This window comes from Ctenopharyngodon idella, chromosome 2 (genome assembly GCF_019924925.1).
Source record: "Ctenopharyngodon idella isolate HZGC_01 chromosome 2, HZGC01, whole genome shotgun sequence".
Classification (NCBI taxonomy): domain Eukaryota; kingdom Metazoa; phylum Chordata; class Actinopteri; order Cypriniformes; family Xenocyprididae; genus Ctenopharyngodon; species Ctenopharyngodon idella.
Genome location: NC_067221.1, coordinates 2,143,056 through 2,156,506, shown reverse-complemented (window position 1 = coordinate 2,156,506; position 13,451 = coordinate 2,143,056). Strand labels below are relative to the sequence as shown.

Below are 13,451 nucleotides of genomic sequence, written 5' to 3'. Positions count from 1 at the left end.
AGGCATCAAAAGCCGAGAGGAAAACAAAGGGATTTGGTTTTACATCTCACTCCCCTACGCCACCCTCATTCCTGCAGATATCCGTCTGCTCCTTTGTCTGCCAGATACACTCTACTCTCTCATGACAAATGAGGCCTGTCATTGTTTAGAGCCCTTCAGGAACAGCTCCTTATGTCAATGTCCAACTCTAATACGTTCGGGGAATGGTTTTATGAAATCATAAACAGTAAATGGAGATACAGGTAGTGAAGGCAACCGCCAGCGAATGACAAAAAGAGTTCCTGGAAATCTAACACTAGCCAGCATTGAAATTGAATCCCTTTATCTCTCCGACGTTTATTAGCGGCAGGAACAATTGTCTGCCATGTTTTTCATATCCTGAGATTTGAATGCGATTTGCGCCGAGCCTGGCTGATACAGTCCAGTTGTTTCTTCTTAAATAACATTAGCACCTGTGTTGCATTGCCTTTTGAAAGATATCAGTGACTAAGCCGTCTTTTCATTAGAGCTCAAAGGTTATGCGCTCAAGTGCATTTTGCGCCATGATCAGATAGTTGTAATGGCCTGACCCATGTTTCCTCTGTATATGATATAGCAGAATGTGGAGGAAGTTATGAGGAAGTGGTTGTGTTTATGAGCTGAATGTCCTCGACCCCTACAGTGGCCCCTAAGGCTTTAAGACAAGTCAAATCCCATTATCTCCCACCCTGTGTCTATTGATGCTTTCCATATTGAAGTTCAATAGCGAGGTCGTGCGTAATCCCATAGAAACATTCTGCTTAAGGGAAGGGATTATTAAATGAGAGAGTTATCTTAAAATGACACTGCCCTGATGACCACAGAGGCCAATCACATGACTCTCTCTCTCCAGGCTATGAGGAGATATTCAGAGTGGCACTTTTTATATAAATTAGTATGCAGTGTGTATGCTACGCGGTATGCACAATATAAAAATGCAAGTAAAATAACACTGCATATAATCTTTTCTGTAGAAATTAAATAAAGGTTAATCCTTATTAAAGCTACAAAAAAATTGTTCAGTGAAGAGCAGTGAGTTTGTCATTTGTAGTTTGATCAACATTAAAAACACAGACAGCAGCAGGAATATTAGGCTGCTGTCACTTTAAGAGCTGCATGGATCCAATATACTAATACACATGCATTGTCTTTCTGTACTGTTTACATTCACATAAGCCATAACCGACTATGTTTACTACGAAACTTCTCACACAGCGCACAAGTTCTCTTTCGGACCTTCTTGTGTTTGAATGCCTAAGTGGGCAAGACTTGAAAACGTGTGCAAATGATAAACTTTCGTGACCATGTCGGGACACTGACAGTTCCTTCAACTGTCTGGAACATCTTTCATGCTAAAAGGCACATCTGCATCCGCCATGTTAAGCACAGAATGAATGACAGAGTTCCAGCTGTCGCGCAAGGTAAATAAGAGGATGACATCTAGTGGAGAACACCTCTGATTGGCCATTGAGTTCACAAGCTCAACAGATATGTCTGTGATTGGCTATCAAAACTTTAAAAACATGTTTTAAATAGACATCTTTGACACGCTTTAACGAGCGCTTACACAAATACACACGGGAGCGTTTGAAAGCAGGCATTTATCTGCGGATGCATCTATCAGCGGGTATATTAGGGATATCAAACGCTCCCGTGTGTATCTGTGTAAGCGCTCGATGAAGAGCGTCAAAGATGTCTTTTTAAAACATGTTTTTGAAGCGTTGATCATTGTAGCCAATCACAGATATATCTGTTGAGCACGTGAACTCAATGGCCAATCACAGAATATCTGTTGAGCATGTGAACTCAATGGCCAATCACAGACATATCTGTTGAGAGCATGAACTCAATGGCCAATCACAGATATATCTGTTGAGCGTGTGAACTCAATGGCCAATCACAGACATATCTGTTGAGCACATGAACTCAATGGCCAATCACATACATATCTGTTGAGCATGTGAACTCAGTGGCCAATCAGAGACATATCTGTTGAGCATGTGACCTCAATGGCCAATCACATACATATCTGTTGAGCACATGAACTCAATGGCCAGTCAGAGACATATCTGTTGAGCACGTGAACTCAATGGCCAATCACAGACATATCTGTTGAACACATGAACTCATTGGCCAATCACATACATATCTGTTGAGCATGTGAACTCAGTGGCCAATCAGAGACAAATCTGTTGAGAGCATGAACTCAATGGCCAATCACAGACATATCTGTTGAACACATGAACTCAATGGCCAATCACAGACATATCTGTTGAGCATGTGAACTCAGTGGCCAATTAGAGACATATCTGTTGAGAGCATGAACTCAATGGCCAATCACAGACATATCTGTTGAGCATATGAACTCAATGTCCAATCACAGACATATCTGTTGAACGCGTGAACTCAGTGGCCAATCACAGACATATCTGTTAAGCGTGTGAACTCAATGACTAATCACATACATGCCTGTTGAGGACATGAACTCAGTGGCCAATCAGAGGTGTTTAAGAATCCGCTCAACAGCGCTCAAAATGCTAGGGGGAAATGCTGGCATCGTCACATTTTTAAAATTTCAGTACTTTTGACAACACTATGTTTAATGGTTTTAGTTAACAATAGCAGCACTGCTGAAATGTCTGTTACACTATAGACTAGTGTCAAAAATTTCACTAGTACATCAGATGTGACGACTGAATTTGTCATTTCCAGTGTGGGTGTGTTTAGAGAAAAGCTTATCTTAAGCCCTGTATAGAGTGTCTTCATCCATTTTCTTTCCCCGTGTGTTTGTGGGCAATCAGATGGACCCTCACCCTCCACCATGAGTGTGATGTGCACGTCCTGATATCACATGATGCAGTAACACCAGCTCTTAGAGCTCCATCTGTGAGGCTCCACACAGCCTTATCACACACAGACCAGGAAGCAACTCACTGCTGGTGATTACCTGCCTTTGTGTGTGTGTGTGTGTGTGTGTGTGTGTGTGTGTGTGTGTGTGTGTGTGTGTGTACTCCAGTAATGATGTCATCCTCCAGGATGTAATTCACAGTTATCTAGGAGTGTGTGATTTCTATTTCTCTGCCTGAGGTAGCGAGAGGCACCGAGACACCTCCGATGGTACGTTCTCTCTCACACACACACTTGTTTAGCCCGGGGACCAGGTTTTGCTTTCTCGGGATGTGATTGTATTTCATATGAATTTCACACTTGTTGGGGAAAAAACCCTAGCATATCCTAGACTGTTGTGGAAAGAGTTTGACTGACACATCCATATTCTACAGAGGTTTTAGGCCCATTTGCTCAACTAGCCATCGGATTGCTGCTGCAATTTTCCATGTTTACCTTTCAGCAGCAATTCACTTGTTATAAAAAAGCAGTGAATTAGCAGCAGTCGTACACTATTTGGGCTAAAAAAAAAATGGCTGAGATGGCGTGCACTTGTCTTCACCATGCAAATAACATTGTCTTTATTAATGCTGATGTGAGGTATAGTGTTATTGAGGAGGCGTGGGTCGTGCTAGAGCACTGTTTACTTACTGTCATTCCTTTAAAAAGACAAACGCCGACTGATGCATTATGTATGAGCACAGCGATGGCTGTGGGGTTTGTAATTTTCGGTCTTGCGAATTTGTTCTCTAGCCGAACAAAGGCCAGTAATTGAAAAATGCACACCTCTGCTTTGACGTCTGATTGGATAAAGAGGGATGTTGTTGAAATCTGTTCTGCCTGTTTACTGCTGTGATAGCCAATTAGCACGGGAAAATTTGTTTAGATTATAATCAGTGATACATGGATGCGATGTGACAGCGTTGCAGTCGGATAACCCGAACGGGTCATACTTCATCAGGGACGTACGTTGGGTTGTCAGGTCCGGTTTGACTTCTGTATAAGAGATGAAGGAAGTGAATCAGGATATGTAGATGAAAATGGAGAATTATTCATTTTGTAATTTATTACTCACTTGACTGTTGACTATGATATCAGTACTGCTGAGATTAGACATTTCATGTTCATTAAGTGGATGCATACACGTAACATAAATCCTGCTTTATTTCTTTCCCGTCTCCTAGATTTTCTCTCTTTTTCCCCCTTCAAGCATTATTATAACACAGCACACAATTATCGAACATCATAAAACGCTCTTGCCATAAAATATTTGAGCAATGCTGTAATCAAATTCCACGGATGACCGCTGCTCGGTAAATTAAAATGACGATTATGTTTGTCTCATAAACAACGTTGTCTCACGAGTGGATCGTTTTCATCAGCTCTCACCTCCCCAAAGCATCACGTTTTCCCTTTCTCTTATGTTCAGGAATTATATCTAAAAGCTATTGATTGCCATAAACAAAGAGCGGGAGTCAGATGGGTATGAATTTTTAATGGGGCAAACCTGCTGGAGATATCCGAGATGTAGATTTCTGTAGTGTTTGCTTCCCCTTGTCTTTTGATTTACTCTCGGAGCTAGAGAGGGTGCAGCACTTTATGCTTCCTCAGACTTACCTCTGCAGTCAGAATACTTAAATATTGAAAAATCTCTTTGTTGTGATGCATGATGCCTGAGCTGTCTTATACAAGAAGCTTAGACGAAGATTTGGGGGTCCCATGTGTACCACCTCCACTAATGTTTGTAAGGTAGCGAGTTGTCCATAATAAAACATCTACATCTCAAGTGATATAGGTTGTACTTTTCACTATCATTAAGGGGTAATATCAAGTATGTCTAAATTGTAAGTTATTCCACTGATAAGAAACATTCGTGCCTCGTCATTAGTGTTGGACTACAGTAGATTCAGATGGTAGTTCTAGTTTCTTTCTGGGATCACACTGTGGATGGCTATTTGGGACTTTCTCCATGTAGGACTTGACTGTGACACACACACTACACTTTCTCTCTAACACTTCAAAAAAGAACACAGTGGCTCAAAGAAATCACACCCAAAAGTTGTCTTTACTAAAGTCGAAATATAGATCAAAATTCAGTCCTACAGGCTTTAGTCAGGGTATGCAGCATATTGAATTTTATTCGGATGAAAACAAGGCTGTGAGGGATACACTTAACGTCTTTGCAATGGCATGTGATATATAAAGGTTCTAGATCATGTCATTTTCACAACTCCGAAATTTTGTTGACGTTTTTTGTCTACTGAAAGTTCTTTAGAAAGATTTCCTCCACTGAATAGTTGGTATGTTTTTAAACAACAGTACAATCCTTTGAACGCACTGTACATCTATCCCTCACAGTCTCGTTCATTCCTGTCAATCAATCCACCCACCCATCCATCCATCCATCCATCCATCCATCCATCCATCCATATGGTGCTACCCAAAGTAGTCAGTCAATCGATCGATCGATCAATCAATCAATCAATATGGCGCTACCTTAAGTAGCCAAGTAGTCAGTCAATCAATCAATCAATCAATCAATCAATCTGGCATTATCCTAAGTAGTCAAGTAGTCAATCAATCAATCAATCAATCAATATGGTGCTACCCTAAGTAGTCAAGTCAATCAATCAATCAATCAATCAATTAATTAATGAATCAATCAATCAATCAATATGGCGCTACCCTAAGTAGGATGTTCTCAAAATTCATTTTAAGCAGCATGCTAAAACGCTCAATTAGCAGTTACATCTCTCTATATATCCCCAGTGTATTATTTATTAAGTAAAGTATTTATTATATTGACATACTTGTTTTTTGTTTAGTTTTTTTTTTTTTTTTTTTGTTCTTAATACATTTTATAAATGTATTTTATAAATCACTGCAGGTAAAAATATTAAAGCTAAAAAGAAGTCTATTTCCAGTGCTTGCTTGCTTTGTTTATTTTAATATTATACATGTATTATTAACAAATTATTTTTAAAGCACTGCAGGAAAAAATCTTAGAAAACTCACTAGTAGACAAGTATTGGATAACTAGTCAGCCATCCTGACCCTTCTCTTTCCCTGACATGAAAATTATGCTGTTGGGAAGAATTATACTCAAATAGTACTTATATCATTAATTCTGTCAAACACTGCTATTCAAATAAACATCAGGCTTCCCTAAGCCTTATGACTCCAATATGAGCAATTTCTAGTGTTTCACTCTTGCTTGAAATTATTTGTATTGAATATAATTTAGGTTTGGCTGAATGAACAAATTATGACTATTCAATCTTCGGCCCAGTCATATTATTTTCACTGCTTGAGTTCAGCATGTACAACTGAAATGTTTGCGGTAAAGCTGAGTCTTTGAAAGTCATCTAAACAGATGCTGGAGGTCATAGACTTCTTCTCTCAGAAACACTTTGAAAGACTTTCAAAGATTGGTACGCGGAAGGGAATTTCCTGTGGCCATAAGAGCCTGTGTGTATTTGCTTCAGATTGTGTGTGTGTGTGTGTTTGTGTGGTCAGGCTGCCTGTGTGTTCTGATATACCGCTGTGGACCAGTGCCAGGAAGAAACAGCCAGGCAACCCTCTTCAGCAGGCCAAAACTCTCCCGTACAGCGGCATGGTGCCCAGCCTTCACCCCAGACGCTCCGCTTCTGATTAGGCTTTCTAAGAGCACAGCGCTACTCATCTCTTTTTCTGTCTCGCTCCTTCTTTTTCCACCCGCTACAACCCAACAAAAGGCCCAACACACTCGAGACTAGCACACTCTTGAACCTAATTTGAATCTGTTTGTTTGGACTATTTAGGATGGCATGAAATGTCCCATTTGGCTGACTTTTCAATTGAATCAGAAAACTGAAATGGGATTGTGTGGTGTAGTGGTTACGACTCCAGGGTTGGTATTTAGAAGGTTGCTGATTCGATCCTTTTTTCCCTGACTATTTAGTTCTAGTCTAATAAAATTGGTGCTATCAATGCTGAGGTTTAGTAGGGCCTCGCTAACGGGTGAGGTTTAGCCGCCATCATCTCAATGAACGTTCAGTGACAAGTATTGATCTAGATTTGAAAGAATTGAAAACACATTCGACCGGATTGCTTTCGTAGTGTAGACGCTCATGTGGTCAAATGTGTTCAAACAGCCACAAAAGACCATCTACTCTCCGTCTACTGACCTAATGCGTAAACATTATGGGAAGCGCTCTAGCCAGACGGGATTTAAACTTTGTCGGCTGAAGACCCAAGTTTGGATTGAAGATGAAAAACGTACCAAGCACAATGTTCTCTCTCCATCCCTGATTTCTTACACGGCTGGTCTTGCGACTGTCGGTTTTTCTGTCTTCTCCGGTCGAGTTCATATGAGCTTATTTTGAAAACCCATACATTTACCCGCCCATAGACCCTCTCCTCGAAGGAATCAGGACAGAAGTGGTTGAAAGTGGAGAAAAGAGACGGATTAAAACACCAGGTATAAACGGGAATGTGTCTCCCTCATCTACTTGTGATTCGATCGACCGAAACGCATCTTAATACCAGCTGTAAACAGGGCCATAAATAGAGAAGAAAAGATCACAATTTTCATTTCATGCTGACTTTAAGTCTACTTGCTTCTCAAGTAAATGCATGAAAGTTTAGAACATACATACTGAGTAAGAAAGTACTTTATTTTATAGTAGTTACTCTCCAACACTAGTTCTTGAAATGTTGAGCACAGATGCTTTGAAATGTTGAGCTGTGTTGCTCACACAGGAAGTGCATGTGTCATTACCCATCAAATAACAACAACAAAAAAAAGTTAACCTTGATGACTCCAGTGATAAATTGAAGAAACAGTGGACACATTGCACATTGTGTTTCTATTCATGTTTTTTAGAGGAAAAGCAAGACAGCAGCGATTGATGTGAGAATGCACAGGAGCCGAGGTGTAGATTGGATCGTGGCGGTGCAGGGTTAGCCTGCTGCTCTCTGCTAGGTGTGGATTTATGGGCGAGCAGAGGAGCTGCAGGCCTTGATTAAATCTGTGACCTTCACCACTCACACAGGCAATCAAGGCGAGGATAAATTCATCATTGCATTGATCCATCAATTGAATTGCGTTTCCGACACTAGCGATGGCTTGACCTCGGCGGCCGGCAGGATTGTCTAATTTGCTCGCTGTGCAGATTGCTAACGCTCTCGCCTTAACTGCACCATGAATTTACGTCTCTACCCCTGAGACGAGACGCACCATCACGAACCACCTCCCTCCCGCCAACATCCCCTCGACGAGTAAAGCAATCAAATAAATATGCCCTTTCCAATTCATTAACATTCACACGGGCCTCCAAATTTACATATATTAGAATATGCCGAAGCCCTTTGTGGTGTTTTTATTGGCGCCTTGAGCTAGAGTGAGGCTAACACTATGCTAAAGTCTTACTCGCCACCTTCTTCTACTCTTCTACGCGCCTGTGTTTGTGTGAACACTTTCCATTTGTAATTGGGTAAAAGGCTGACTTCCTCCTCACGTATTTCAGCGGCTTCTCAGAGGAGCCGAGAAATTGGGTCATCCATTGGGGCTCTGAGGCAAACAAATGAATGCGAGAGGCAGATGTGAAGAAGATGGAATAGAGACAGAGAGATAAATAGAAAAGAGAAAGCGAACTGTTTTCCTCCTCAGAAATGGCCATGTTTTTGGAGAGGAGAGTCATGTTCTCCGGTTTGTAAACATAATCATGGTGCACTCTGAGGCAGGGAAATGTTGGAATTTGAATCCAGGTCTCAAGGATGTGTTTTGGTTTTGTGAAGTCCTTTAGGGACGCTCTGCTACAAGAAACTATTCGTAATTCCTGAACTCGGGCTCATTTTTCTGCAATGGTTATTTAAGTCCGTGTTGACTGACCCATTTTTACAGAACACAGGATTTTGTAACAGCTCAGAAAAAGAAGAAAGGAATGTCTATTTTACAGATGAAGTGTGTACTTCAGCAAACAATAACTGTTTTTAAACAGGTTTCTCAAAGGTTGTCTGGCTCTGGTAAGACAAAGAATTTATTCCGCTCCAAACTCATCCTGTTAGCTTCTGATGACTGCTGGTTTTGCATGTTTTTCTGTTAGTCAAAGCTGGACATTTGTGGACAATAGAGGTGAATCTGGAAGACCACATCTTTAAAGACTAGTCATCCGTAGCTGGAATGTCTTGTTTGGTTTTGTTTTGTGTTTTTTATTAGGGTTGCGCTGAAACCCTACTGTAATTGTTAAAATGTCCAAGGATCATCATTCTCCCCTAAAAGTGATCGAACAGACCAAACCGTAAGTCGTAGAGACCTGAAACTTTGAGGGCTGGTAGTACTCACACCGTCTACATACAGCGTCACCAAGACTCGCCCCGATCAGCCTGATGGGGGGCGCTACAGCAGTCAAACTCCTGGTCAACTCCTGAACTGTTAGGCGTAGGCTCAAGTGTCTTATATAGTTGGAATCCTTGGCTCTTATTCGATCGTCACTGTTGGCGAATTATTTCAGGTATTTTGGATTTTTTGAATAACCTACTTTTGCAAACTAGTCGTAGGTTTTTTGCCTGATTGGAACCAAACCAGTGCAGTGAGATTCTTTGGAGTCTGATTATCAATAATTATCAAAAAAAGTTGAAATTTCAATTCACGGTCTCTAAGGGCCGCCAAAACATTTGAAGTGGGCAGATCCACTTTTACTAAAATGGCTATAACTCATGAACGGAATGAGATATTTTCACCAAGCTTGGTACACATATGTAAGAGCTCATTGTGTTGTCGCGTGAAAAAGGATGTGGCGACTGGTCACTTGGTGGCGCTATAACATAGAAAAAACTTTAAAATGACTATAACTATGCAACCCTAAGTCTGATTGACTTGAAAATTGGCATGCGGTGTCTTTGTCCAAGGTGCCAAGACTGCCTTTGAGGACATTTGTCTATCTTGAAAAACATGGCCGGTGGTGGCCAATGAAGTTTGAGCAGCTATCAGGCAAGGTTAATGGAGGCCGATCGGAACAGAACTTACTGGGCCTGTTTGACTCACGGCCCTAGAGGCCTGTGAGAAATGTGAAAAAAAGCGGCCACTGGGGGGCACCTTCATGTAAAGGATTGTATATTGTGTGATTTTTCGCAAATGCCCACGACATTCATACCGCATTGTAGACCTCCTCATTCTGAGCAACTTTGCCTCTAGGACCACCGCTGTCCATCGAATCCTTTGTTAATTATTGGAGATTATTTCAAAAAACAACTTTCAAAAAACAACTAGCTCGCCAGCTAGTCCTAGGTTTTTGGCTCAACCTTGATAACTGTTGAAAAGCTTTTAAAACCATATATTTCCTTTGGTAAATTGCTTGTATTGGCTGTAAATGGTCTTTTCCATTCCATGCTTTTTGTTTATTTATTTAGTTTTCTAGGAGTGCTCTGTAAAGCTGTATGTCTAATATTTCGGTCTTATTGTCTCTGTTTTGCAGCCTGCAGGCCAGGCACCTACAAGGCCTCTTCCATGGATGCCTACTGCACCAAGTGTCCTCCTCACAGCTTCTCCCATCAGGAGGAGGCCTCAGAGTGTTCCTGCGAGAAAGGGTTTTACAGAGCTGACATGGACCCGCGCTCAATGGCCTGCACCCGTGAGTGATCCAGTACTACAACCATACATCTGTGTTAGGTAGATCATGCATGAATGTTGATCGGCAGAGAGAGATCTGAACTGATGGAAAGAGGGATGAATGGACAGCTGGAGGTAATTATGAATGCATGAATGTACAGTATAAGTGTATGGATAAATAGATTGATGTGTGGATGGATGCATAGATGGATGAACTGATGGAAAAGGGTAAATGGATAGGTGGATGCATGGATGGATTAAATGATGTGAAGTTGGTTGAATGGACAGTTCTAAGTATACATGGATGGACAGGTAGATGGAGGACAGAGAGTTTATAAGAGGAGGCTGGAGGCTGTTTTCCTTATTTATTCTTATAGACTGGGCTCAGTACATTTTCACCTTCATCACTGTCTCATCATCATACATCACGTCAGATTGGACGTTTAGCTCTGCGTTTACAAGGCTGGTGAGGTCACCTCATATAGACCCAGAGAGTGAGTCATTACCTATATATATCTGTGTGTGCCCTGGGGTATGAAGGGCGGAAGAAAAAACGAGAGAAATGAACAAGAAAGAGAAGGAAAGAACCCCGTATGACAGATCCTAATTAAAGGACTCATTCATCTGATAAGGCGAATCATGCATGCAGCTAAACATATGGATCTACTTAATGACCTTCAGTTGTAGTACATCACACACACACTTACACACAAACCCAACCCCCCCCACACACACACACACACACACACACACTTACTTAATGTAATGATCAAATAAATTAGGGCAACAGCAGCGAAATGAGACTGTTTATACAGTATCTGAAAATCATGTGCCAGGAAATAAAAATGATGTGCTAATGTGATTACTGAGAAACCAGCTGTAAATCACACACACATGCATGTGAACAACATCCTAGTTTATGCACATGCTTGTTTGTTTGTTTACCGCAAATTAGACTATGCATTTTTTATGCTTGTTTTAAATATTTAATTAAAGGGTTAGTTCACCCAAAAATGAAAATTCTGTCATTAATTACTCACCCTCATGTCGTTCCACACCCATAAGACCTTCATTCATCTTCAGAACACAAATTAAGATATTTTTGATGAAATCCAATGGCTCAGTGAGGCCTCCATTGACAGCAGGATGCCCAGAAAGGTACTAAAGACATATTTAAAACAGTTCATGTGACTATGGTTGTTCAACCTTAATGTTATGGAGTGACGAGAATACTTTTTGTGCACCAAAAAAAAAAAAAAACAATGACTTTATTCAACAATATCTAGTGATGGGCGATTTAAAAACACTGCTTCATGAAGCTTCGAAGCTTTACAAATCTTTTGTTTCAAATCAGTGGTTCAGAGCGTGTACCAAACTGCCAAAGTCACGTGAACCATTGAAATTACGAAACATTGACGTAACAAAGCCTCATTTACTGAAATCATGTGACTTTGGCAGTTTGATACACGCTCTGAACCACTGATTTGAAACAAAAGATTCGTAAAGCTTTGAAGCTTCATGAAGCAGTGTTGTGAAATCGCCCTTCACTAGATATTGTTGAATAAAGTCGTTTTTTTTTTTTTTTGGCACACAAAAAGTATTCTTGTCACTTCATAACATTAAGGTTGAACCACTGTAGTCACATGAACTGTTTTAAATACGTCTTTAGTAGCTTTTTAGGCATCTGAAAGTGTTAATTATCTTTCTGTCAATGGAGGCCTCACTGAGCCATCGGATTTTATCAAAAATATCTTAATTTGTGTTCCTAAGATGAACGAAGGTCTTACGGGTGTGGAACGACATGAGTGTGAGTAATTAATAACAGAATTTTCATTCTTGGGTGAACTAACCCTTTAATGTTGAAAACAGCTGTGTTGCTTAATATTTTTGTGAGTTCAAAAGAACAGCATGTATTTGAAACAGAAATATTTGTTGTTTATTCAGACAAAGTTCAACTGAACTTAATCAGACCCTTAAAAGGTCACACTCTCATTAATCTCAGTAACTGGGATGAACTTCAGGTTGTGCAACATATAGACTTCATCCACAGGTGACCGCAAACACACACACACACACTGATCTGTGTCCCAGAGGAACCCTCCCTTTCCACCAGCTAGTAGATCTGGTGAAATGTCATCACCACAGACATTTAAACTCCTCCACCCTGATTCCTGGTTTCCTCTGCTTCATTTACTCCCTCTATCCAGAAAACTCTCACAGACTCTTCAAACTCTTTGAGTAGTGAAAGCAACCTTCACTGTCTAGGAATAGAGATGAGCGGGTTTGATTACTGAGGCTTTGCAAAAACAGTTTGTGTCCATGTGGAATATGTGCATTGGCGGATCTTTCTCGCTTATTCTCTTTTCTTATGGGTGTGTTTTCATCTCACACACTCATATGAGAACTGTTTCATTGACAGACACCCTGCTGAGTGTAGTAGTGTTAAAAAACCTTTAGTTGTGCGTAGTTGCAGACTGTTAAAGAAAACACCCCATGGCAGCACTATCCAGCGCCCTGTACCCTGCTCAGTCCCTCCTCTCATTATCATGCCCTCCTTCCATGGCCTCGGATCAATGCTATCCCTAATGCGCTGCAGCAAGGCAATATGGGAAGCATTCAGCGTTAAAGCTCCAGCAAAACAGCACCGGAGCACCCCTAGGTTTTCCTTCATATTTATTTGCTCCTCGTCGTCTCAGTCGGTGTGCAGCACAGTATGGGTTTCCTGTTTCTTGTTGGCAAAAATCAAAAGTGCAGGAGAAGCTGCTCAACTGTACGGGCTGTTTTATGAAAATTGCTTGCTAGATTTGGCATTGACAAAATCATTATTTGTATATTTTTTTAATTAATATAATAAAAAAAAATTATTTTAAATGTATGTATGCACAAATTAAATGTTTAAGATTTTGTGTGTGTATAGATATATATGACAAATTAAATGGTATTGATATTGATTGAT

General features: G+C 40.6%; 1 protein-coding gene across 1 annotated transcript in view; it reads left to right on the top strand.

The window, feature by feature from the left end:
- Window positions 1-13,451, top strand: part of epha4b (eph receptor A4b) — a 126,799-nt gene that overhangs the window by 52,926 nt on the left and 60,422 nt on the right. The window contains exon 4 of the mRNA XM_051916221.1: window positions 10,362-10,517. Within this exon, the coding sequence (XP_051772181.1) occupies window positions 10,362-10,517 (156 nt within the window). The remainder of the gene's footprint in view (window positions 1-10,361; window positions 10,518-13,451) is intronic.